At 41.9% G+C, this 27,685-nt stretch overlaps 1 protein-coding gene across 4 annotated transcripts in view; it reads right to left on the bottom strand.

Annotated features, from left to right (window-relative positions):
* LOC140717381 (C4b-binding protein alpha chain-like) overlaps nt 1-18,665 on the bottom strand; it is a 58,919-nt gene extending 40,254 nt beyond the window's left edge. For all 4 annotated transcript variants that reach the window (XM_073030909.1, XM_073030910.1, XM_073030907.1 and 1 more), the window contains exons 1-3: nt 18,580-18,665; nt 4,362-4,550; nt 3,775-3,868 (exon numbers count right to left, since the gene is read on the bottom strand). In XM_073030909.1, coding sequence (XP_072887010.1) covers nt 3,775-3,868; nt 4,362-4,550; nt 18,580-18,640 — 344 coding nt within the window. In that variant the 5' untranslated portion in view covers nt 18,641-18,665. The remainder of the gene's footprint in view (nt 1-3,774; nt 3,869-4,361; nt 4,551-18,579) is intronic.
* Between the last annotated feature and the right edge of the window lie 9,020 nt (nt 18,666-27,685).

Here is a 27,685-nt window from a genome sequence, read left to right as displayed (position 1 = left end):
AACACTAACTTTAACTAGAAAATGAATTACTAAACGAAAATATTATAAACTAAATAACTGCCATAAAGGCAGCACAATGCTTTTCTTCGAGTGTTTTCCATGTTGATGAGGGTGAGTACAAATGACTGATTTACAATAATTTAATTGTGAAAGTGCGCTTGATTTATCGTACAATTTCATTGGACCTCTGTGAACTACTCATCAATTTTATTGGTCTACTGTTACGAGGCAAAATGTTTTTGGCGGCATGAAAAAAATCATGCATTAGCCGCACGGTATTAAAGGCCGCAGTGTTCAAAGCTGTTCAAAATGTGGGAAAAAAGTAGCGGCTTATAATCTGACATCTACGGTACTTATATTTATTGTACTTTTTATTTTTGGGCTCTTAACATATAATTTTTCATGCTGCATCGGATCCGGAGAAACAACTATTTTGTTCTCCTTTAAACTTGTACGCTGGAAATGACATTAAAAAACCTGGAATGCAGGCCCTTGGGCATAACTGGCCGATGCTGTTCAAGGTATCCAACTAATTTAATGTGTTCAGCCCATATCACTCTAAACCAAGGCTTCACAACCTTTATATCCCTTGGAAGAGGAATTTACCCATGAGGCAGTGCGGCACGGCAGCAGTGGCCTTTCAGACCTGGTGTTACTTTAATTTAATTTTCTAATTTAAGTTTGATACACAATTTTTAATTCAGGCACATGGATAACAGAGCGACTATCTACCATCGCCAGACACTACTACAATACAGAGATCGCCCAAAAACAAACCTCCACAAAGATCTGCTGGCTGAATTACGTGACGTCAGCTTGCTGAGAGGAACGAGCCTACAATCCTCGGACTTGCCTGATGTTGGGAGCCGGAGATGGAGATGGAGACATCAGACCATTTTATTTGCCACGGGAATTCACCTCTGTCCTTATATTCGGTGTCTACATTCCCCCCAGCGCTAATGCTAAGGAGGCACTCTGTGAACTGTACGGGGCTATTAGCGAACTGCAGAACGCACATCCTGATGGACTGTTTATTGTCGCCGGTGATTTTAACCACGCAAACCTTAAGTCAGTGCTCCCCAAATTCCATCAGTATGTGGACTTTGCAACAAGGGGGGAGAACGCATTGGACCTGGTTTACACAAACATTCCCGATGCGTACTGGGCAGAGCCCCGCCCCCACCTCGGATACTCAGACCACATCTCTGTTATGCTAATCCCAGCATACAGACCGCTCGTCAGGCGCTCCAGACCAGTTCAGAAACAGGTGAAAACCTGGCCAGCAGGAGCCATCTCTGCTCTTCAAGACTGCTTTGAGAACACTGACTGGCACATGTTCAGGGAGGCTGCAACCGATGGCGACTCTACCAACTTAGAGGAGTACACAGCATCAGTGACCAGCTACATCAGTAAGTACATTGATGATGTTACTCTGTCCAAGACCATCACTATACGCGCCAACCAGAAGCCGTAGATGACCGCAGAGGTGCGTGCGCTGCTGAGGTCCCGCAACTCCGCCTTCAGAGCAGGCGACAAGGCAGCTTTAACAACAGCAAGGGCCAAATTGTCCCGAGCCATCAGAGAGGCAAAGCGTGCACATGCCCAGCTAATCCAGTTACTTCCAGGACAGCAGCGACACGTAGTGCATGTGGAAGGGCATCCAGGACATCACCAATTACAAAACAATATCACCTGACTGTACAGGTGATGCCTGCCTCCCAAATGCGCTGAATAACTTCTACACCCGGTTTGAGGCGGAAAATTACATGGCGGCGAGGAAGTCCACCCCTCAGAGGATGTGCAGACCAGCTAGCAGATGTTCTCACTGACATCTTCAACATCTCCCTGAGCAGTGCCACCATTCCAACATGCTTCAAGACCGCCATCATCGTCCCCGTGCTGAAGAAGTCTTCAGTGTCCTGCCTGAATGACTACCATCCCATTGCACTTACATCCATCATCATGAAGTGTTTCCAGAGGCTCGTCATGAGGCATATCAACACCCTGCTGCCCACCTCACTGGACCCCCCGCAGTTTGCGTACTGTCCCAACCGCTCAACAGATGATGCCATTGCCACCACCCTCCACCTGGCCCTAACCTACCTGGACAAAAAAGACACATACGTTCGGATGCTGTTCATAGACTTTAGTTCAGCATTCAACACAATCAACCCTCGGAAACTGATTGGAAAGCTGAGCCTATTGGGCCTGAACAACTCCCTCTGCAACTGGATCCTAGACTTCCTGACTGGGAGATCTCAGTCAGTCCAGATCGGGAGCAGCATCTCCAACACCATCACACTGAGCACAGGGGCTCCCCAGGGTTGCGTGCTCAGTCCACTGCTGTTCACCCTGCTGACCCACGACTGTGCTGCAACACACAGCTCGAACCATATCATCAAGTTCGCCGATGACACCACCGTGGTGGGTCTCATCAGCAAGAACAACGAGTCAGCTTACAGAGAGGAGGTGCAGCGGCTAACGGACTGGTGCAGAGCCAACAACCTGTCTCTTAATGTGAACAAAACAAAAGAGATGGTTGTTGACTTCAGGAGGGCATGGAGCGGCCACTCCCCTCTGAACATCGATGGCTCCTCGGTAGAGATCGTAAAGAACACCAAATTTCTTGGTGTTCACCTGATGGAGAATCTCACCTGGTCCCTCAACACCAGGTCCATAGCAAAGAAAGCCCAGCAACATCTCTACTTTATGCGAAGGCTGAGGAAAGTCCATCTCCTACCCCCCATCCTCATCACATTCTACAGGGGTTGTATTGAGAGCGTCCTGAGCAGCTGCATCACTGCATGGTTCGGAAATTACACCATCTCGGATCGCAAGACCCTGCAGCGGATAGTGAGGTCAACGGAGAAGATCATCGGGGTCTCTCTTCCTGCCATCATGGACATTTACACTACACGCTGTATCCGAAAAGGAAACAGCATTATGAAGGACGCCATGCACCCCTCATACAATCTCTTCTCCCTCCTGCCGTCTATGAAAAGGCTCCGAAGCATTCGGGCTCTTACGACCAGACTATATAACAGTTACTTCCCCCAAGATATCAGACTCCTTAATACCCAAAGCCAGGACTGACACTTTGCCCTACTGTCCTGTTTATTATTTATTGTAATGCCGATACTGTTTTTGTGCACTTTATGCAGTCCAGTGTAGGTCTGTAGTCTAGTGTAGCTTTCCCTGTGTTTTTTTTTATTACGTAGTTCAGTCTAGTTTTTTGTACTGTGTCATGTAAACCATGGTTCTGAAAAACGTTGTCTCATTTTTACTATGCACTGTACCAGCAGTTATGGTCGAAATGACAATAAAAGTTGACTTGACTTGACTTGAAGAAGAAGACGAATAGCCTTTAACTCGGCAGTGGAGTTATCGGGGCACTGTCACGACAGTGATTGTTTAGCAAGCTATTCTTGTTTTACGAGGCCAAGTTGCTAGTTCGACGCTCAACCCGACTCGGATTCGAACTCGGGAACCTTCGCTCCGGAGTCCGGCGCAGATATTATTGCGCCACCAAGCGGGACTATATCCCTTGGACCCCTATCATGGACCCTAGACTGGGAACTCTTGCTCTATCACGTAGCTGTCCAAGTACTCCTGTTATTGTACCACCCTTACCCACCCCTTTCCAACAGCTAATCCCAAATGCTGTCCAACTTCTCGGTTTTTCCACCACCTTCTGATGCTAACACTAATGCAATAATTTGTAAACTGAAATATTAACTCAACTCTTTTCTTTCAGTCAAGTATGTGAATACTCACCCTTCATTACAATAAAATGTAATCTTACTTCCAAAAGTATTGTCACCCTGGTAATACCCATTCATAATTTCCCCTGGACTTCCACAGCTCTTTGCTGAATGAAAAAAGGAGAAAAAAAATCAGGACGTTACAAAATGTTAATATGCCTTTCCAATACAATTCACTGAAATGTAAGAAAAACACTAAACTGATGCACACTTTTTCCAGATCGTTCTAAATATGAATTAATTTCAAAGTTCAGGGTGAGCAAGTTAATTTATTCAAGACATTAAACTCCTCAGGAAATTACAGTGGCATTTTACCCTTCATTAAATTAATCTTGACATTACTGTTCGTAAAATAAGCTCTTCCTTAAATTTCAGTTTGCTTTTTCTCACTGAGGCTCAGTTGAACAGATTTTCACTCGTGTCTAAAAGGCAGAGGAGCACACTTGAGAATTAGATTTGCGTCAGGAAGCGTCTGACTCCCATGAACCACACTCCAGCTAACTTACTTCAGTCCTGGAGAGGATGGGGACTGAGAAAAGATGCAGAATGCAGAATGGGAGAAGTTACTGAGTGAGAAAGGATTAGTTATTCAGTACTTACGTTTACAGGTGGCTCGTAATGATTTCCAAACACCTTCATTACAAGTAATAGATCTGCGATCGTTTTGAGAAAAAATGTAACCAGGGTTACATAGGTAAGAGACCCTGGATCCACTTGCAAATGTTTCCTTCCCACGATACCTATCTTCTAGCATGCCATTTTCCAATTTTGGTGGCTGGCTACATTCCCCTTAAAAAAAAGAAAAGAATTAGTCTTTTTAATTTGCAACTAGCACAAGAGATGCATGCCTCGAAAAGACTCTCTTAAGCTATTTTGCTTCCATCCAGTTCAAAGCTTTTTGACAATGTTTTTGCCTTGGTGACGCCAAATATTGAAATGTACAATATGGGAAATGAAGTAAAATTAAACATGAATACAAGTACAGAAGCAACTAACAGTGCTTTCTCTGCAAACTCTGAGTTATCATTGATGTTAGGTCCATCACTGACTATAAAGTCCTCCTCCTCTACAACCAGCAATACCACACCAGCTGAGCAGCTAAACTTCTTTGCTCAGTTTGACGGGGACGACAACGAACCAGTCCTGAAGACCTTCATACCTGAGGACACAGTGCTGAAACTGAACATTAGGCTACACAAGCTGGACTCAATACATCAATTTGTAACTGCATTCTGGACTTTCCTACCAATCACACCAGTGAGACAAGGCAAGGATGCATAATCTCCCTGACCCTGAACACCGGTGCACCACAGGAATGTGTACTAAGCATTCCTCTTTCCATTCTTTTCACCCACTCCATCCTTAACTTTGGAGGGAACACCTCGTTGACTGGATTAATTACAAATAACAATGAAACAGCATACAGAGAGGAGGGACAGAAACTGTTGGAGTGGTGCAATAACCATAACATTTCACTCAAAGTAAAAAACAAAAAGAAATGATTATTGATTTCAGGAAATCAAGAAGGTATCAGCAAGCTCCACTACTCATAAGCAGTGAAACAGTAGAAAGGGACTCCAGTTTTAAGTTCTTGGGAATGAACAGCACAGAGCAGCTCCCTTGAACCACCAACATCTCCTTGATAATCAGAAAGGCTCAGCAATGCCTAAACAGTCAGCCCTCCTTATCTGCTGATTCTGCATGCACGAATTCAACCAACCGCGAATCGCGAGAACCTGGAAGTGCTCTTCCAGCACTTGTTGTTCGAGCATGTACAGACTTTTTTCCCCTTGTAATTTTTCCCTAAACAATGCAGTATAACAACCATTTACATAGCATTTGCATTGTATTAGGTATTATGAATGATCTAGAGATGATTTAAAGTACACGGGAGGATGTGCGTGGGTTATCGTGCATCGGGATCGAAAAAGATTGGAAGTTCTCTTACTAAGCAAGTCGGAACAGGTACATCTGGTATTATTTAGCATCAGTTAGTCAAACGTTTGTCTTAGTATATAGTATATATTTTACCTTTCTATGCATATAAAACACTTGTTTCAGCGCCGGGCTCGGGAACAGAATTTTTTGAGTTTGACCCAGTGACAGACCACTTCCGAGTGCGCTCTCCATCCATGGCAGGTTGATGTGGAGGATAAAAAACCCAAAACCCAATAATTAAACCACTGCATTGCTTAGTAATAATTGTAGCTTTCATCGGGGCAGAGCCTTTCTCACTTTATCCTTTAAAATTGTTCCGATCGTTAACCGACGTAGCCATGACCGATGGTGTTTCACCTCTTTCCGATCGCTTTATTATTTCCACTTTATTTTCAATTGTGATAGTGATTATTTTCGTGAACAGAAACACTGCATTCAGAGTTCTGGCGCTGGGTCCTAATGTCCACTGCACTGAGACAGGGTAAATAAAGTCTGTGGTTCTGCTGGGTCCTAAGGTCTACCGCATTGAGCAGGTTGAAAAAGGGACTTGAGCATCCGTGAAGGGTCCCAGAACCAATCCCTTGCGGATAAGGAGGGCCGACTGTATTACCTTTCAGTTTAAAGTAGTGGTCACCAACCAGTCAATCTTTGAGACTTTCCCGGTAGATCCTGGAAATAAATAAAAATGCGCACTAGGCAGAAAAGACTGGAAGTAAAACCCCGCAACCTGGAACCAACCCCTCCCCACAGACAGCTCTCCACAGCGGGAGCACCGCTATATCACCATTATCCTAATCAGCATTGACCTCTCTTTACAATGCAGACATCCCACCTCTCCCGGAAATTGACAGTGGCTCCCTGTCACCCGCAAGTTATATACAATATCCTGGAAATCGATTTTTTTGAGAGAGTGAGAGACAGAAAGAGACAGAGAGTGCGCAAGAGGGCAACAGAGAGAGGGCACGTGCGAGAGAGAGCACCATGGCAGAGTGTTTCAAGAAAAAAGAAAATATAAAACGTACTTCACCCCAGACAGCACTAAAGTGTACCCTTGCTTAATAGGGGTCAAAAATAATGACAGTGTTGCTCACTGCTCTGTTTGCAACAGTGACTTTTCTATTGCCCTTGGTGGGTTAAAATGTAAAAGACATGTTGAGGTGAGTTTAACAGGTGTCAGTCCTTCATTAGCATAGCTAACGTTATTTAAACTAGCTTGCAGCTGCTAAGGAGCTACTCTATTGCAGACATCCCACCTCTCCCGGGAGTCTCCCACAAATTGATTGTGCTACCTCCCTGAAATGAGTTTTTGCAGGGTGGGATGTCTGATAATGTTCACATTACAACACTTCTCCCCCTTTAAATTCCAACATTCCCCAAATGTAAAAGAACTGGGAAACAAAAAAAAAGTGGTGTCATTAGCTTGCGTACCTCTGAAATTTATACTAGTGTCTCAGTAACAGTTTACCAATACAAAACACCTGAAAAACTTGGCAGGTTCAACATTCAGTCTAACAAAAGGAAACAGTCCATTCAATTATTCAGTCTGTGAGGAGGTTTGCCAGGGCACTGTGCTGCAACAGATTAAAATTATGAAATCTAAGTACAGGAGCTGTCTTACTGACAGACACCTCATAATGTCTCAGAATGGCTGTCTAGTCATGAGACAAATTTCAGTGATCTAGCAGAAAGTATTCAGCCCCAGTCATCACACTGAGTGCAACAGTCAATTTTTATTCATTTATTTTTCATGTTGAAATATATTAAATAATGAAACATAGAATTAAAGGTATTGTAACGTGAGCATTATAAAAAACAAGTAATACCAATTTACAGAAAGCTGGCTGTAAAGAGAGACCGCTTCCAGGGCTACGGGGCTACACTTCCGGTCCCTTCTGCCCACACACACACATGCCTGTGTCTGAACAATTTAGTAGGTTGATCTTGCCTTTCACTAAGGCCGAGGTAGGGGATCTTGGGCTTAAAAAGGTTGGTGACCACTAGTTTAAAGACAGCAAATCTCCCCAAAAGTTGATGGTAAACACTGATAAACACTGGTGCACCTCACGAGTGTTTGCTTAGCCCGCTGTTCTACTGTCTCTACAAAGTTCCCAGGACATCTTCAAGGAGCAGTATCTCAGAAAGGCATTGTCCATTATTAAGGATCCCCAGCACCCAGGGCATGCCCTTTTCTCACTGTTACCATCAGGCAGGAGATACAGAAGCCTGAAGGCACACACCCAGTGATTCAGGAACAGCTTCTTCCCCTCTGCCATCCGATTCCTAAATGGGCATTGAACCCTTGGACACTACCTCACTTTTTAAATATATATTATTCTGCTTTTGTGTGATTTTTATCTATTCATTATACATATACTGTAATTCATTTGCTTATTTATTATTATTTTTTTCTTCTAGATTACGTATTGCATTGAACTGCTGCTGCTAAGTTAACAAATTTCACGTCACATGCCGGCGATGATAAACCTGATTCTGATCGTGTCGTTGAGAGTACATTGACCTACTGCATGATAGTACAGCACACCAGCTGCAACAGGTTCGACCAAAAAGCACTTCAATGAGTCATCAGGACTAAACAGAACATCACTGGGACACAACTACCCGATATGGTACAATGACACACCCACACATTGTCCACAGACACTATGGACAACCTCCAAGTGAAGTGGATGGGCAAGTGGATGGCAAGTGAACTGTGGACAAGATTTTAAAACATTTTTACTGGCCTGGTCTAAGAAAAGATGTGGCGATGTTTTGTAAAACGTGCAATACTTGTCAAATTGTGGGTAAACCAAATCAAGTTACACCAGTAGCTCCATTACAACCTACTCCAGCATTTGGTGAACCATTTTCTAAAGTTATTGTAGATTGTGTTGGTCCATTACCAAAGACAAAAACTGGTTATCAGTATTTGTTGACTATCATATGTACTTCGTCTAGGTTTCCAGAGGCAGTACCACTTAGGAATATAAAAGCTAAAACTGTGACAAAGGCCCTTATAAAATTCTTTACTTATTTTGGATTACCAAAGGAAATACAAACTGTAGTTTTATGTCTGGATTGTTTCAACAGATAGTTTATAAATTGGGAGCTAAGCAAATCACTTCATCTGCATACCATCCGGAATCGCAAGGTGCCTTGGAAAGGTTTCATTCTACCCTCAAGTATATGATTAGGATATATTGTGTGGAAAATGAAAGTGACTGGGATGAGGGTATAAACTTACTTTTATTTGCAGTAAGGGAATTGGTACAGGAATCTTTAGGTTTCAGTCCATTTGAACTTGTGTTTGGGCATAGAGTTAGAGGACCTTTAGCTTTATTAAAAGAACAGTGGATTAGTAAGGAAATACACACTAATTTGTTGGACTATGTTTTGAAATTTAAGGACAGGTTACATAAAGCTTGTAACTTAGCCAAGGAAAATTTAAAATTGGCTCAGGAGAAAATGAAAACTTGGTATGATAAAGAAGCTAGGATGAGGCTGTTTAAGCCTGGAGATAAGGTGTTGGTTCTTTTCCCGGTGCAAACGAATCCTTTACAAGCTAGATTTCATGGTCTTTATGAAATTGTGTCTAAAATCAATTATGTGGATTACCTGATAAAAACTCCAGATCGTAGAAGGTCAACACAACTTTGCCATATAAATATGATTAAACCATATTTTGGGAAACAATCTGATACTGTGACTGTTGTGGTTAGTGAGAATGAGTTTCATTTAACTAGGAACATGATAGATGATTCATCTGAATTTCATTCTAAATCCAACATTGTTTCTGTTAGGTTACCAAATTCAACCATTCTGGAAAATATTGATGAGAAATTAGCACATTTACAACTAGAGCAGAAACAACAGATGAAGGAATTAATTTTTAAATATAAGGATTTGTTTCCAGATGTTCCGAGAAGGACTACTACTATTGCTTCACATGATGTAGATGTTGGAGATGCCAAACCTATTAAACAACACCCATATAGGATGAACATAGAAAAATGTGAACTTGCTGAGAAAGAAATTAAATATATGTTAGAGAATAATATTATTAAACATTCTAACTCGAATTGGAGTTCACCCTGTGTTATGGTGCCAAAACCAGATGGTAGTATTAGGTTTTGTACGGACTATAGGAAGGTGAATGCTGTAACAAAATCAGATGCATATCCAATTCCTAGAGTAGATGATTGTGTAGATAAAGTTGGAAAAGCAAAGTTCCTTACAAAGATTGATTTATTGAAAGGGTATTGGTGTGTTCCATTAACGGACAGAGGTAGAGAGATTTCTGCATTTGTAACTCCATCTGGGTTATATGAATATAATGTTCTTTCATTTGGGATGAAGAATGCCCCAGGTACTTTCCAGAGGACGATTAACTCTGTGATTCAGGGATTGAAAGATACTGATGCTTATATTGATGATTTAGTGACAGGAAATGATACTTGGGAAGCACACATTATTGCGGTGGAGAAATTGTTTGAAAGGCTTTCAAAAGCTAACTTAACTATTAATTTAGCTAAGAGTGAATTTGGACATGCCACTGTGACTTACCTTGGTTATGTTGTGGGTCAAGGCAAGGTAGCTCCTGTTCAGGCAAAAGTTCGGGCAATTTTAGAGATTCCCACTCCAACGGGGAAAAAAACTCTTAGAAGATTCTTGGGATAGGTCAGCGGGAGACGCTCATGGAGTGAGTACTGTTTCAGATCCGCTCCATAACCTTTACTTTTTTTAATCTTTGATCACCCTTATTCAACTTATTTTTACCTACACCAAAAGATTCTTGCTACTTCCTCGGGCTTATCGTTAAGATTTTATTGTGAATTTTTGAAGATATGCAAACAGAAATGGCTCTTAGATCCAAAGGACGAGAACCGGGGCGTAACCTGAACAGTAATGGAAAGAAGCAAGCTCAACCGCAACGCACTGAGTTAACTTATGAACTGTTTATGGAGGTTTTGGATAGAAAATTCGATGAACTACAACAAGTTTTTAAACAAGATATAAAGACTTTTCAAGATTATATGGTTAAGACGGATTCAGTAATTAACCAGCAGCAAGCTCTTATCACGTCTCTGCAAGAAGAAGCTCGGAAACGAGATTTGACAATTGAAAAATTGCAACAGGATTTAATTTCGACCATTAAACTGGTGGAAACACTTAAAGCCAAGAGTGTCGATTTGGAGAATCGGTCCAGAAGACAGAACCTACGTATACTTGGTCTCCCAGACGGCATAGAAAAAGGCGATCCTTCGAAATATTTTGCTCAATTTTTAAAAGATGCGTTTCCGTCGGTTTTTCCAGAGAACCCCCCGTTACTTGACCGAGCACATAGAATTTGGAGTCGTTCATCAAGTGCTTCAGCTAAACCCCCGGTGGTAATTGTCCGGTTTCACTATGTACACGACAAAGAACAACTCATTCGTGAGGCTCGGAGGGCTGGGATGATTAAATTTCAAAATTACTATTTCCGTTTGGTGGAAGATTTTAGTCCTGAAGTTATGAAAAAAAGGCTTCTTTTTAAACCTCTGATGTCTGAATGTTATGAGAAAAATCTAAAACCTGCGCTCTTATACCCGGCGAAGCTTAGAATCTCTCCGTCGAATGCTCCACGCCAGGTTTTTCTTTCTACTTTTGAAGCGAAAAAGTATCTGGAGGAGAACTTCCCTACTGCTATAGACACTACTCTCTAATAAATGAGTGATTCTGATCGTGTAAGATGGTTTTCGATTCCTCAAACCAGGGTTAGTCTCTGGCTATTGGTGTAGGTTTATCCTATACTTCATATTTAAGTTAAAGTGTGCTTTCGTTATATTAATCGCTCTGTCTTATACACTTTAACCACTATACTATATTTTTGACTATTAGTTTTGTTCCCTTGAAGGTATATTTTTAACCTTTCGAAGGGAATATTTTTAATTATCAAGATGGTGGTTTTTTGCAAAATATTCTTGGTTTTTGTTTAAGATGGCGTTATTGTTTCTTTTTTCGTCTTCTTCCTATAATGCATCGCTTATCATAGTTTAAATACTTCTTGATTTGTTTGGGTTATAACCCGATTTATAAACTTTTAGTGATTATATTCTTTTTTTTTACAACTAAGCATATTAAGAAGCGTAGATTTTAGTATTGTGATCATAATTTTTAAAGTTGGGGTGGTTTTTTTCATATATCCTTTAAATACGGAGTGGTCTGCCGCTGATATGGGGGTAGAATTAGTCTCATTTTTTCCTTTTTCTAGCCATATTTTGGCTTTTTTTCTTTTTCTTGTGGGGGTGGGGGTTGGTCTGTTTTCCTTTTTTATTTTTCTTTTATCAGTTTGTTTCAGTTTTTTTCACTCGGGCTGTTCTTGAACGACAAATATGTCTACTATGTCGTCACTTCTGGGTCCGCTCTTTATTTTTGTTCCTCTTCTGGGTGCATGAGTTTATAATATGGTTAACCCTTTCTATACCAAAGGGTTGACTTTAGAAGCATGGCTCAAACCATTAACTTTGTGTCTTGGAATACTAATGGTTTAAACCATCCGATTAAACGAAAGAAGATTTTCAAAGTATTCCAAAGACTTAATGCTCATATCATTTTTTTACAAGAAACTCATGTGAGGAAGGAGGACAAATATCACTTTTTTAGGTCTTGGCGGGGTCAACAGTATCATTCGAATTCGAATGCCAAAGTTAAGGGAGTTTCAATTTTTATTGACTCCTCTATTGCATTTGTTCAACATGATATCCTTTCGGATCCGAATGGTAGATTTTTGTTAATTACGGGTTTACTCTGTAATAAAAAGGTTGCTATGGTTAATGTTTATGCTCCAAATGTGGATTGTCCTGATTTTTTTAAGTCCTTATTTACTTCTTTACCTAATTTAAATGAATATAAGTTAATAATGGGTGGTGACTTTAATTGTTGTCTAAATCCTTTGATGGACAACTCTACATCTATTCAGACTTTACCCAATAAGTCGGCCACTTGTATTAACTCCTTTTTGACTGATAATGGAGTTTTTGATATTTGGAGATTTCGTCATCCTAATGACAAAGAGTTTTCTTTTTTCTCACGTTTATCATTCCTATTCGAGAATTGATTATTTTTTTATTGACTCTTGTTTTATTCCATCGGTAATTGGTTGTAATTATGATATTATAGCTATTTCTGACCATGCTCTATTAAAATTTTCTATTAATTTCACGGATACAGCTTTAAGTGCTAGACAATGGCGATTTGACTCTACCTTATTGCAAGAGCCGGACTTTATTAAATTTATGAAGGAGCAGATCGATTTCTTCTTTTCAACTAATTCCACGGAAGATATCTCTTGCGGAATACTTTGGGACACCTTTAAAGTGTATATACGTGGACAGATTATCTCTTACTCTGTTGGTCTGAGAAAACGCATTAAGAAGGAAACTCTTTTATTGGTTGATAAAATTAAAGAGATTGACAAGAAATATTCGACTACTCCTAGTAGGGAGCTTTACAAACAAAGGGTTGAACTTCAAATGGAACATAGTTTATTACTTACATCTCCGATTGAAAATCAATTAATGAAAACCAGATCTGATTTTTATATACATAGTGATAAATCGGGAAAACTGTTAGCTAGTCAGCTGAAGAATGTTTGGGTTAAACGTCAAATCACTAAGGTTCGTCAGCAGAATGGGGATTTGACAGTTAACCATGATGAGATAAATAAGTCTTTTCAAGACTTTTATACCTCCCTGTATCAATCTGAATTCCCTCAGGATCATAATACCATGTGTGATTTTCTTGGGAAATTGAATTTTCCAAAATTATCATCCGATGATCTTTCAGTATTAGATACTCCATTCACAGGTGCGGAAATTAAAGGGGTTATTTCCTCAATGAATTCTGGGAAAGCACCAGGTCCAGATGGGTATACAGTAGAATTTTTTAAATGTTTTTCTGCTACTCTTTCTCCTTGGCTATGCAAGGTTTTTGAAGAAGCAATTAGATTGGGGAATTTGCCACAATCTTTTTATAGAGCTTCCATTTCCTTAATACTGAAGAAAGATAAAGACCCTACTGACTGTGCATCTTATAGACCAATATCTTTATTGAATGTGGATTCTAAGATCTTTTCCAAGTTACTGGCTTCCAGGCTGGAGAAGGTATTACCCCAAATTATTTCAGAAGATCAAACCGGTTTTATTAAAAATCGCTATTCTTTTTCTAATGTTAGATTACTGAATATTGTTTATACTCCTTCACATAACACTTCAGAATGTGTTATTTCATTAGATGCGGAGAAAGCATTTGATAGAGTTGAATGGCCTTACTTATTTTATGTGCTGGAGAAGTTTAATTTCAGTCCGACCTTTATTTCTTGGATTAAACTGATTTATCAAACTCCAGTTTTTACTAATAATCAAAGATCTCCCTTTTTTCGTTTATTTCGGGGCACTAGACAAGGTTGTCCTCTTAGCCCATTACTATTTAACATTGCTTTAGAACCTTTGGCAATTGCCATCAGAGAATCACAGGATATTTTGGGTATTAATCGTGGAACAGATATTCATAAGGTATCTTTGTACGCAGATGATTTATTATTATTCATCTCTAACCCTGAGAAATCTATTCCAGCAGTCTTATCATTGTTGGCTCAATTTAGTGAGTTTTCTGGGTATAAGTTAAATCTTAATAAGAGTGAACTGTTTCCTTTGAATAGACAGGTCCCAAGCTATGGTATTTTACCTTTTAAATTAGTTATTGACTCTTTTACTTACTTAGGGATTAAAATCACAAAAAACCATAAAGAATTATTTAGGTTTAATTTTCTACCCTTAATTGATCAGATTAAAGGCTTGTTTACTAAGTGGTCACCATTATCTTTATCTCTGATAGGTAGGATTAATGCTATTAAGATGGTTATTTTACCTAAATTTTTATATATTTTTCAAGCGGTACCAATTTTTATTCCGAAATCCTTTTTTACTAATGTTGATTCAAAAATTTCCTCATATATATGGCAGAATAAAAATCCCAGGTTAGGTAAAACGTACTTACAGAAGACAAAGGAAGGTGGGTTGGCATTACCCAATTTCAGATTTTATTATTAGGCAGTTAATATTAGATATTTGTTATGTTGGTTGAAAGAATGGGATGGTCCTTTTGGCCCTCATTGGGTGAGTCTGGAAACTAAATCGGTACCAGGTTATGCTCTGGGTTCTATTTTAGGGACATCTCTCCCTTTTGCTCTTTCTAAATTGCCGAAACGAATTGACAACCCGATAGTTAAATATACCTTACGTATATGGTTTCAATTTCAGAAATTTTTCGGGTTGACCCAATTCGTTTTAAATAGTCCTATTGTATCTAATTGTTTTTTCCACCCCTCAATTATAGATCAAGCTTTTTTGGCTTGGAAAACTAAGGGTTTATTAAGATTTTCCGATTTATTTTCGGACAACTGATTTATGTCTTTTGAGCAATTATCTAATAAATATAATTTGCCCAGATTTCATTTTTTTAGATACTTACAGGTTAGGCATTTTTTAAGTACGGTACTTCCTACGTTTCCAAATTTTGTGTCTTCAGATATTTTGGAGAGTTTGTTCGAATTAAACCCTTTTCAAAAAGGGCTTATATCAAAACTTTATAATATAATTATGAAGATACGTTCAGTGCCCTTTGATAAGACCAAAAATGATTGGGAAAGAGAGCTCAATCTAATTATTCCTATTGAGAATTGGGATAGAATTCTTCAATTAGTTAATACATCATCTATATGTGCCAAACATTCATTAATACAATTTAAGGTTGTACATAGGGCCCATATGTCCAAGAATAAATTAGCTCATTTTTATTCTTATATAAACCCTATTTGTGACAGATGTCAATTAGAAATCGCGTCTTTAACTCATATGTTTTGGTCATGTCCGCTTTTGAAAAAATATTGGAAAGATATTTTTGATATTATCTCTGTGGTACTGAACATCGATTTACAACCCCATCCTATTACCGCAATTTTTGGTTTACCTATGATGGACTCACTCCATTTATCTCCTTCCGCCTGTCGAATGATTGCTTTTCTCACTTTGATGGCTAGAAGATCTATTTTGTTGAACTGGAAGGAAATTAATCCTCCCACGGTATTTCATTGGCTTTCTCAAACTATGTTATGTTTAAATTTAGAAAAAATTAGAAGTGGTGTATTTGATACTTCTATTAAATTTGAAAAGATATGGAGACCATTTATTCAATATTTTCATATGATGAAATATGACCCTGTGCCAAGCTTATTGGTTTTTTCAGCTTTAATCGTATTTATGTTGAGAGGATCGGAGTTGACGACATTGATGTTTATGTATTCTTGTGAGATACTATAAACAGCCCTTTTTTTCTCTCTTTTTTTTAGTTTTTTTTTCTTTTTTTTTGCTTCCTTTTTTCCCCTTAGATACTAGATTAGTAGGTTAGTCAACTTTGCATATATTTTTTTTTCTTTTTTTTATATTATATATTATGAAATATCTAGATTTACCTTGTTCATATATATATTATATGGTTCATGTTTCGGGAAACTTATTTATACTGTAATCATTGCTTATGTATTCTTTCATGTGTAATGGGAATTTGTATGTTTGTAATTCCTTTATTAATATATTAATTGTACTTTGTTCATAATATTATTAATACTAATAAAAAGATTGAAAAAGAAAAAAGAAAGATTCTTGGGAATGGTAGGATATTATCGAAAATTTTGTAAGAATTTTGCTAATGTTGCCCTTCCATTAACTAACCTTTTGCAGCAGAATGTGAAGTTTGTGTGGACAGTGCCTTGTCAAGAAGCAGTTGAAAAATTGAAAACAATGATATGTCAACAACCTGTACTTAAGGCACCTGACTTTGAAAAACCTTTTTCATTAGCTGTAGATGCTAGTGATGAGGCTGCAGGAGCAGTATTAATGCAAAGGAATGAGGGTGATGAGGTTGATCATCCAGTAGCTTACTTTTCTAAGAAATTTAATAAGCATCAAAGAAACTATTCGACAATAGAGAAAGAATTGTTATCTCTTGTTTTAGCTTTAGAATATTTTGAGGTATATGTTGGTACAACTCAAAAACCACTTATTGTTTACACTGATCATAATCCGTTAGTTTTTCTGAGTAAGATGAAAAACAAAAACAGAAGGTTATTAAATTGGAGTTTGATGTTGCAGGAGTACAATATTGTGATAACTCATATTAAAGGTAAAGATAATGTGGTTGCTGATTGTCTATCTCGATGTTGAATGTACAATGTAATTTTTTTATAGTGTTTTTTTTACAATTGTAACACTCCTACTGTATTGTGAGTTGTAAGATGTTATGTGATGGTATTGTATATTGTGTATGTTATAAAATTTATACATTTGTTTTTCTTGTAAATAATTTTTGAAATTTTTGTTCTTGTCAGACCAAAAATGTTTTTTTTGGAGGGAGGTGTTACGTACCCGTGACACGTGACAGTGGTATCCTTGTCACGTGACTGGGGTTGAAGCTATACTGGACTTGAGGTAATGGTCTTGTGATGGTGGAGTGACGTCATTTTCCCGCCAGTAGAGGTCATCTGGCAGGTTTTTTTTACAGGTTATAAAAGGAGGACCCCTCCCTGTGAGGAGGGGCAGTTCGTGGCTGGATTTGCCATGTTGATTTCATGCCACTGCGTGATTTAATGTTATGACGCAGTTTAGTTGAAAGATGAAGTTTTATCTAATGCCTAAAGTTTAAAAGGTCATTGCCAGCAGTTTCTTTACAATACTGCTAGTTGAGAATCAGTGGAGAGTGAAGATCAGAGTTCGGGAGCTGAAAGATCGAGGAGAATCGATTTCGACGGTGAAACAGGTTCGAGCTTGTTTGATCCTTATTAGGAAGGAATTTGTTGACTGTTCTCGTGTTAATCCCTGTGAAATATTAGAAAGGATTGAGAACAGTGTTGTAAAGGAACGATCAGTGCCTTTAAGCCATTTCGTTACGTAAATTCTTCGTGGGAAAAAGTTCGATCTGGGAACCGAAACAACACGACGTGGAAGAGAATTTAAATCGTCTTTAAAAAGTCTCTCCCTTAAATGGACTGTGAGCATTTTGAACTTTTGGCAATACTACTTTGAAGAACTGTTTTTGCAACATCGCTTTAAGAACTGTTTAAGCTTCAATGCTTTAAGAACTGTTTAGGCTGCCGCACAGCAGCTGATTTTCGGTTACGTCAGTGATTTGTTTACTTTTGGGGGGTTTGTTTTCAGTGTTTAATAAACGTGTTATTTGTTATATAAACCCCTGCCTAACTCATATATTTATTGTTGCCTGAATCCGTAACAAAGTGAAGTTCGAATAGATTCGTGGATGGAGGGCTAATGGTCCCGTGCACATCGATGGGATTAGGCAGTTTAAATATGTCAGCACGGACTAGATGGGCCAAAGGGCCTGTTTTGGTGCTCTGACAAGAGGGTGAATTTGTGTTATGGCACATTTGTGTTAATCAGCCGGTGGACTGAGTACTAGAGTTGGCACGTCGTGTTACAGCCGCCCAAAACGTTAGCATCTCCTCTCCAGACTGTCAGACACCAGAGCCGGTAGGGAACAAGACGCGAGAAAGCGGCATCACAGAACTCAGACTCAGCTGAGTGAAACAAAGCAAGATCACAGCGGGAATGCTGAGAGACTGTCAGCAACCTTACACAGCCAACACAGGAACGGTGCAGATCGACAGACAGATCTCTCAGAGCCGACCGGATAGCAGTGAGCTCAACACGCAGCCACCCCTGGACAGAGACTTTCCCAGCCCATTCCCTAACCACAAACACTCCCCTCGTCACTCCGGCCCGGATACCCAGGACCCGTCCCCTTCCCGACCGAGCCCCGGCGCGCTCACCTGCCCCCGAGGCCCTCGCCACGATCGCCCAGAGCAAAGCAAACAGCAGCACAACCGCCATAGTCGCCACCGGAAATTACCGCACCGGGCCGGGAACGCCGGAAAGGCGACTCCAGAAGGTGCGCTTGCGCTCTGAGCTGAAGCCGAGACATGGTGCCGCCATGCTTTATACTGGCGCTCTTATCCTCGGGACTGCCAGGCAGACGTGACTGAGCCCGGGGCAAATGCTAGAGGACTCCCCAGGCCAGGAAGCATCCGCGGAAAAGTCAACAGTCGATGTTTCGGGCTGAGACCCTTCATTAAGACTAGGCAAGAAGGGGAGAGGTCAGATTAAAAAGGTGCGGGTATAGAAGAAAGATGTAGAAGGTAATCGGTGAAACCGGGAGGAGGTGGTGGGGGTAATTACTGGAGGTTCGAGAAATTGATATTCATGCACTCGGTTGGAGGCTGTCCAGACGGAATACAAGGTGTCGCTCCTTCAACCTGAGTGTGTCCTAAAGGCTGATTTATACTAATGCGTAGTAGCCTACGCCGTTGTGAGCATTGATACCTGTGCGTTGGTGTGTGTGCGTCGCTCTGCAATTCACCGCCAAAACGCTAGTCGGCGGTGGGGTTTCCATGCCACTGTATAGAGAGAGTTTCAAGTCAAGTCAAGTCACTTTTTATTGTCATTTCGACCATAACAGCTGGTACAGTACACAGTAAAAACGAGACAGTGTTTTTCAGGACCATGGTGTTACATAACACAGTACAAAAACTAGACTACAGACCTACCCCGGACTGCATAAAATGCACAAAACAGTGCAGGCATAAATAATAAACAAGACACTACTTTGTGTACTTCAAACAATAGCAACTGAGCGCATCATGTTGGAGTTGGAGCTAATAAGTGTTGAACAAGGGTTACTTTTATTGAAATTACTGCAACACAGAAAAGAGAGAAGATGTCGGAGGAGATGGTATGTACGACCATTGAACGAATTGAGGCAGAAGGAGGGTGAATTTTCTGTGCTTGTCTGGCCACTGAGAGACATGGACGAGGAAACGCATTGCAAATATTTTCGGATGTCGGCAGGTAGATTTGACTCATCATCTCCAACCATTTATTTCGCATCAGTGTATGTACAGTATGCCTATAGACAGGAGGAAATGCGATGTTACCAAGCAGACCAATCACAGTTGTTGATGTCTGCGTCGCCACGACGTGCAATTACATTTTTGGAGAGGTGCGCGTCAGGCTTGCCCCTTGCCACAGTCCCAATTTCTGCTTTACACTGCCAGTCCACTCCAGCATGCCTCAGCCCCTCTGAATCAGATCCCCAGCACCTTCACCTGATCGGACCTGCGGCGAAGGGGACTTCGGATTAGTCGGGCCAGTTATTGAAGAGCATGGCCTCGCTCTTCGCGCGGTTGACCCTGGCCCCAGTAGCCAGCTCAAACTGGTAGCAGATGCTGATTAAACTGCGAACTGACCTCAGATCAGAGCAGAAGCAGGTGACGTCGTCCACGTACAGGGAGGTTTTCACGTGGGTCCCTCCACTGCCTGGCAGTGTCACCCCTCTTGTGCTCTCATCCCTCCTGATGGCTTCGGCAAAGGATTCTATGCAGCACACAAACAAGACGGGAGAGGAAGCAGCCCTGCCTGACCCCAGATCTGATGGGGAAGCTATCTGTATCCTACCCGTTGACCTGGACTGCACTACAGATGTCTGTGTAGAGCAGTTGGATCCAATTCCTGATTCCTTCCACAGATCCCATTTTGGAGAGTATGTCCATTATGTGTGATATCCTGTCAAAGGTTTACTCCTGGTTCAAGCTGACCAAGCAGGTGTCCACCCCATCCCGTCCAAGGGTGATGGCGTCCCTCAGCGGCACAAGGCTGTCAAAGATCTTCCTGCCAGGTACAGCAAAGGTTTAGTCACCAGACCCCGAACAGACTTGACCGTGTTGGCGATGGTGGCCAGGATCTTATAGTCCACACTCGAGTGAAATGGGTCTCCACTTCCTGATGACATCTCTTTTCCTCTTCTGCCTGGAGATGAGGGCATAGATGCCCCTCCTCATGGAGTCTATGCCAGCTAGAAGCATAGCATTGTACACTTGCAGCAGATCTGGGCCCATCCAATCCCACGGAGCCAAGTACAATTCAACTGGGAAGCCATAGCCATGACAGGAGTTTTACCTGAGTCAAAGGAAAGGATGGAGACAGTCAGCTCGTCCAGGGTCAGTGACTGGTCCAGACTCTCTTGCTGCCATCTAAAACCTATGTGAGAGATGGCAGGAAGTTCTAGGACACTGTGGCCTTCCTGTCACACAGACTGGCATAGAAGGACCCACGGATCCTCATATGGCCTTCTTTGAGTATGCTACTGAGCTGTCCTCCTCCTCAAGTCTGTGGATCACAAAGCTCCCCTGTGAACCTTTCTGGTCTTCCTGTAGGTGACCACAGGCTCGCAGAAGGCAGCAGTCAGAGAAGGACACCAGCGTGACGTCGGTGGACATGCTCTGATAGGAAGAGGAATTCGATCCATGAGTGGTCTGGGCCACCTGATTGCGACCAGGTGGGTCGCAGCTGTGCTCCACCTTTGGTGGGGGGGTTGCCAGAGGCATCGTGCAGCGTGGCTATTCTCAGCATTTCCTTCAGGAATCTGGAGGTGCTATCCAGCCTGCTGTCAGTGCTGCCAGATCGACCAGCCGCATCAGTTGAAGTCTCTTGCCAAATGACTGGCTGGGACATTGCTGGAAGCGATGGGAGCTGATCAAGGACGGCCAGTCGCTCACTCCACGTGGCTGTGGTGTACATGTCGATTAGGTGGAGCGGATTGCTTCGGTACTTTACGTCTGCCACCATGAGGGGGTGATTGAGAAGATGCCTCCCTGCAGCAGAATCCCCAGGCAGGAAGTATTGCAATCATTGCTCCCCAACACACAGACAAAGGCCGGGGCCACTATCTCAACCGCCTTTGGTAGTTGCAGAGGTGTGATAGCTTGTACTCCTGTAAAGCACTGATGTGTCGCCCAGTTTGCTTAACACTATGCATATTTAAATTTGCCAGTTTTAAGACCATGATTTGCCCTTGAGTCACAATTCTTACCTGTCACTCAGCCTTGAGCCATCGTGCCCACAGCTTTAGTAAACCGGTGTGCCTTTGTGGGCTTGGGTACTGAAGATAATCCTCCCCCGGATGTTGGTGATGTGAGTGGTGGGAATATTGTTCACAGTTTCTTTCTCCTGCACTAGCTGAGTTACATTCTTCACCTCTCTCAGCTGGCGAGTGCCAGACGAGGTTCTGCTCCCAGACAACCGGAGTTGTGGGTTGGTGGCTCCTGTACTATTCCCAGTCTCCCAGAGTTGGTGGCCAGAGGCTTCTGCGCTCCTTCCGGTTTCCCAGAGCTGGGCCGACTGGGCGTCATGCTGCTCGCAGCCTCCTGGATCTGTAGGGCGGTCAGTAGAATTCTTTTCCCATCCATCCACTGCATGCTTCCTCTACCTAAACCGGTTTCCTCCCTCGATGGGGGATAGGTTGCTGGTGGCTGTATGCTGCCCTGCCCTTTTCTTCAGCCCATTGTGTCTTGGCTGATGTCTTCAACACCCGTCATTCTGCTTCACCCTGTGCCCTCCCCTCCTCCTCGTCTTTTGGAGGGGCCTGGGGATTTTGAGTGGGGATGTGGAGCTCAAGGTGGTTGGCCTTTGCTCAGTGCCAGGCTTCAGACCTGTGCAGGTCATTGCCTCTACGCATTGACGTTTGCCAGGGCTGTTTCGGTGCCAGCACCTCCTCTTGTGCCCATACGTAGGTGCCGGCACATTTTGGACAGGCTTTGTAGAGGGGGCCTGCCTTTCCACAAAGGTTGCAGTATTTACTTTCTGTGCAATCCTTTGCTTGCAGTTCTTGCAAATCACTGCACTGCACTGGGCCACAGCATGTCCTGACGTATTGCAGTTCCGACATACCCTGGGTTTCCCAGTGTACACCATGTGCCCATGGTTCCCTCCAATGGCGAAGACTGAGGAAAGGTGGATGGTGGAGACAGTGGCATCCAGCCTTGACTTGACCTTGGCTTGTCACCTGCTTACCCAGATCCCAAATAAGTCCTTTATGTCCTTTGCCCTCAGCATAATGGGCAAGAACGGTGAGGAGGCCCACAATGGGCTCATGTGTGCACCATTATCACCCGCTCCTGGGTGGGGTTAGTGAAAAGGGGCTGTTCCTTCAGCAGTGACAGCGGTGCCTCGTTCTCCTCATAAAAATCTCGCAGGAACTTCTGCTATCCTTTCACGTACTTGAAAGTTGCGTCAAAGAATCAGTTGAATTCCTGAATGTAGTAGATGTCTTCTGCCTTGAACTTGCAGGATTCAATTTCAAATGAAGCGGTGCCTATCGAACGGGCTTCCTTCACTGCCACCCTTAACAGCGTTTCGGATCTCAGGTCCTTCACCCAGTGTGCTGGTCAAAGAGGCCATTCTGGCCGTGCGTCAATTGCTGGAAAGAGGTGTTAGATTGGTTACCCAATCAGTACGAGGATCCACCCCTACATCAGCAAATTATCCTCTCCTCAGCCTCCTGATCACAGTAGTCTGCAACAAAACTACACTTGATCTTAGCCTAAAGGCCAAGAAGCCATTTAATGTTGTCAAGTACAGAGAAAATCTCATCTTGCATGCTGTTCATACAGAACAGTAAGTTCAAGATGGGGTGGCATGGTTCCATAGTGGTTAGCACAACACTTTACTGTACCAGAAACCCCGGTTCAATTCCCACTGCTGCCTGTAATATTCTCCCTGTGACCATGTGAGTTTCCTCCGGGTGGTTGGTTTCCTCCCACAGTCCAAAGATGTACTGGATGGGAGGTTAATTGGTCACTGTAAATTGTCCTGTGATTTGACTAGGGTTAAATCTGGGATTGCTGGGCGGTGTGGCTTGAAGTGCGGAATTAGCCTTTCTGCACTATTTCAATAAATAAATAAATAATAAAAGATATGAATGTCCCTAATACCATAAAATGGACTCTTGACCTCACAATCCATCTCGTTATCATCTTGCAGCTTATTGTCTGCCCTTTTTCTTTAGCTGTTACAGAATAGTACATGCCCTTTAACCTATTCCAAGATCAGTATGACCCTTCCTTCCCGCAGACTTAGAACAATTTTCTGCAGCCTGATGCCATCTTGGTGACCAACTAGTTGATGAGTTCAAGGAAATCTTAAACCTTTCACTTCAGTGTTGTGTGGTACCCATGTGCTTCGAGCAGGCTTCAATCATACCAGAGCCCAAGAACAGCGTGGTTATCTGCCGAAATGACTTTTTCCCCCAGTTGCACTTACATCCACAGTGGAGAATTTTGAGAGGCTGGTAATGAAACAAATCAGCTCCCGTCCAAGTGACAACTTGAATCCGTTCCAGTTTACCTAGCAGAGCAACAGGTCCACAGCAGATACCATCTCATTGATTCTTCACACAATCCTGGAACATCTAAACGGCAAAGATGCATATATCAGGATGCTCTCTGTCAATTACAGCTCAGCATCTAATACTCCTTGTCCAATGGGATCCCAGATTTTGTCACTTTCAGACCCAAGTCAATTTGTATTGGCAAAAACATCTCCACCACAAACTCCATCAGCACAGGTGCACCACAGGTGTGTGCTTAGCCCACTGCTCCACTCACTTTACACTGATGACTGTGTGGCTAAGTACACCTCCAACACCAAGCTGGTGTCATAACAACAACCTGTCACTTAATGTCAGCAAGGCCAAGGAACTGATTGTAGACTGCAGGGGAGGGAAAGCAGAGGTCCATGAGGTAGTCCTCATTGGAAGATCAGGGGTGGAGAAGATCAATAACTTTAAATTCCTGGGTGTAGCCACCTTAAAGGACCTGTCCTGGACCCATCATATAAATGTAATTGCGAAGAAAGCACAACAGTGCCTCTTCTTCCTTAAGACTCTGCAGAGATTTGGTATGGCACCAACAACTTTGACAAACTTTTATAGATGTGTAGTGGAGAGTGTATTGACTGGCTGCATTAAGGCTTGGTATGGGAACACCAAAGCCTTTGAGTGGAAAATCTACAAAGGATTCAGAGCATCCTGATATAAATTCCTCCAAACCATTCAGCACATCTACATGAAATGCTGTTGAAAGCAGCATCCATCATCAAAGACCCTAACCCAAGCCATGCTCTTTTCTCGCTGCTGCCATCAAGTAGAAAGAACAAGTGCCTCAGGCTGAGAGGGAGAGTGGGGTGGGAGGAGAGAGGGAGTGGGAAGGACAGGGACAGGCTGCATGGAAGCATCCTGCAGATCAGCTCATTTAGAAGATATGTATTTTGATTTCTGAACTGCTACTAGAGAGAACTGTTTCTAGTTTCGTATTACAGGTTTGCTAGTTTTAACAGTGTTCTCTTGTGCCCTTGAACATGTTGCCCTCTTATGTTTGTGAATACCCTAAGCTGAACCAAGAACACAGAACAATTTTTAAAATAATTTCTGTTACATTTACTATATATAGCTTTATTGTAATATAGTAATTTTTATTTCACTGTACTGCAACTGCAATGTACAGGTACATCAGAGAAAATAAACCTGATACTGATTCAGCCGAACATGTACAGTTGCAAGCAAAAGTTTGTGAACCCTTTGCAGTTACCTGGTTTTCTGTATTAATTATTCATAAAATGTGATCTGATTGTCATCCAAGTCACAATAATAAACACAATCTGCCTAAACTAGTAACGCACAATTGCACTTTTTCTTGTCAATATTGAGTACTCCATTTAAACAATCACAGTCCAAGTTGAAAAAGTACGTGAACCTCTTGTGTAATACCTTCTAAAAAATACTACTTGGAGCTTGGTGTTCCAGTCAATGAAATGAAATTGGAGGTGTGGGTTGTAGAGGTGCCCTGCCCTATTGAAAAAGACACACAAAGTCAGATTACTGACAGAGCCTGCTCTTCTCCAGAAAGATCTGTTTATGTGCACCATGCCTTGATCCAAACAACTTTCAGAGTACATTAGTGGAATTGTAGGGATGAGTGAAGCTGGAGAAGGCAGCAAAAGAATTTCTAAAGACCTGTGTGTTCATCATTCCACAGCAAGAGAAATTGTCAGCAAATGGAGGAAATTCTGTACTGTTGATATTCTCCCTAACAGTGGGCATCCAGCAAAGATCACACCAAGAGCACATCGAGCAATGCCGAAGGAGGTGAGAACGAACCCCAGGGTAACAAAAGACCTACAGAAATCTCTTAATACTTGCTAACATCTCTGTTCATGAGTCCACTATAAGAAAAAACAGTGAACAAGAATGGTGTTGTACATCTCAAGTTTGCAAAAGACCACCTGGATGTTCCACAATGCTTTTAGGACAATAAGACAAAAGTTGAACCTTTTGGGAGAAATGCACACTGCTACATTTGCAGGGAAAAGGGCACTGCACACCTACACCAAAGCTTCATCCCAACTGTGAAGCACAGTGGAAGGTGATCATGGTTTGGGGCTGCTTTGCTGCCGCAGGGTCTGGACAGCTTGCAATCATTGAGGGAACAATGAATTCGAAATTGCATCAAGACAGTTTTCTGAAGAATGTCAGCGTAGGAGTCTGTCAACTGAAGCTAAATAGAAGTTGGATGATACAAGACAATGATCTGAATCACGAGAGAAAATCAACAACAGGATGGTTTAAAAAAATAACTTCGTGTGTTGGAATGTCTAAGTCAGAGTCCAGACCTTACCCAAATGAGACGCTGTGGCACGACTTGAAGAGGACTGTTCATGCAAGGTATCCCAGAAACATTGATGAACTAAAACAGTTTTATATGGAGGAATAGTCTAAAATTCCTCCTCACCGTTGACAAACGCAGACCAACAGCTGCAGGAAACACTTGGTGGAGGTTATTGCTGCTCAGGTAAGTTCTATCAGTTATTAAGTTGGAGGGTTTACACACTTTTTCCAGCCTGGACTGTGAATGATTAAACAAGGTGTTCAATAAAGACATGAAAAGTACAATTGTTTGTGTGTTATTAGTCTAGGCATATTGTGTTTGTCCATTATTGTGACTTATAAGATACAGTCTGATCTTCATCTTAAGTAATTAATGCAGAAAACCAGGCAATTACAAAAGGTTCACAAACCATATGCTGGTGGTTCTTTGGTTAGATTACTGACTCTGCTGGAGACCATGGCTCAAACCATCCATGGATACAGTGGAATGTGAATTCAATTCATGGTGCGGATTTAGTAAAAATTGGTCACAGTGGCACAGACCACAATTGCCCTTGAACCAATTAGCTTCAATAAATCCTTCAGGGATGAAGTATTTTATAGATCAGGTCAAGATGGCACCAGCAAATGATTCCTTGGGCAATGTCTTCCAGACAGCCAATCTCTCAATTATTGCACTTTTTCTACACTTTGTGCTTGTTCTTTTTGTCTTGTATGTGTTACAGAAACTGCCGGAGCCTGCGCCATGCAGTTTGGAATTCGATCAAGCAATCAGACACCGTTGAGCACAAGGAGAGCTGCCTTATGGAGAAGACCAGAGGCAGGTTCCCGAACAGGACCAGAACACGAGCTGAATTGTGGAAAAGTCGTGGAGGCTTCGGAGAGGGTGCGGTAGAGATTTACCAGGATGCTGCCTGGTTTACAGGGCATGTACTATAAAGAGGCACACACAAAATGCTGGAAGAATTCAGCAGGTCAGGCAGCACTATGGAAGAGAGTGAACAGTCAATGTTTCAGGCTGAGACCCTTCTCCGAAGATGTCTTTTATGAGAAGATAAATATCACAGTTGTATCATACACACATACTTCGACAATAAAATGAACCTTTTTGAAGCATGCTGTCCATACCCAGCCTGACGAACGCAAGTCTCTAAATTCACCCTGTGTGGTTTCCCATTAGAGCCAATGAACTGCCATTGTAATCCCCTGAATTATAGCTAGACACCATCACACCTTCAACAGTGAAGGCCACCTCAGGTTTCTAGGACTTGGCCACAAGAACGAGATCCCAGTTAGAACAGTGACGACTGGTTTATTGTTCAAATGAACAGCCTGCAACAAAGGTAATCATTGGGCAGCATAAAAGATGGAAGAGAGAGAAA

The sequence above is a fragment of the Hemitrygon akajei genome, chromosome 27 (genome assembly GCF_048418815.1).
Source record: "Hemitrygon akajei chromosome 27, sHemAka1.3, whole genome shotgun sequence".
Taxonomy (NCBI): Eukaryota; Metazoa; Chordata; class Chondrichthyes; order Myliobatiformes; family Dasyatidae; genus Hemitrygon; species Hemitrygon akajei.
This window is presented reverse-complemented; position numbering and strand designations above follow the sequence as displayed.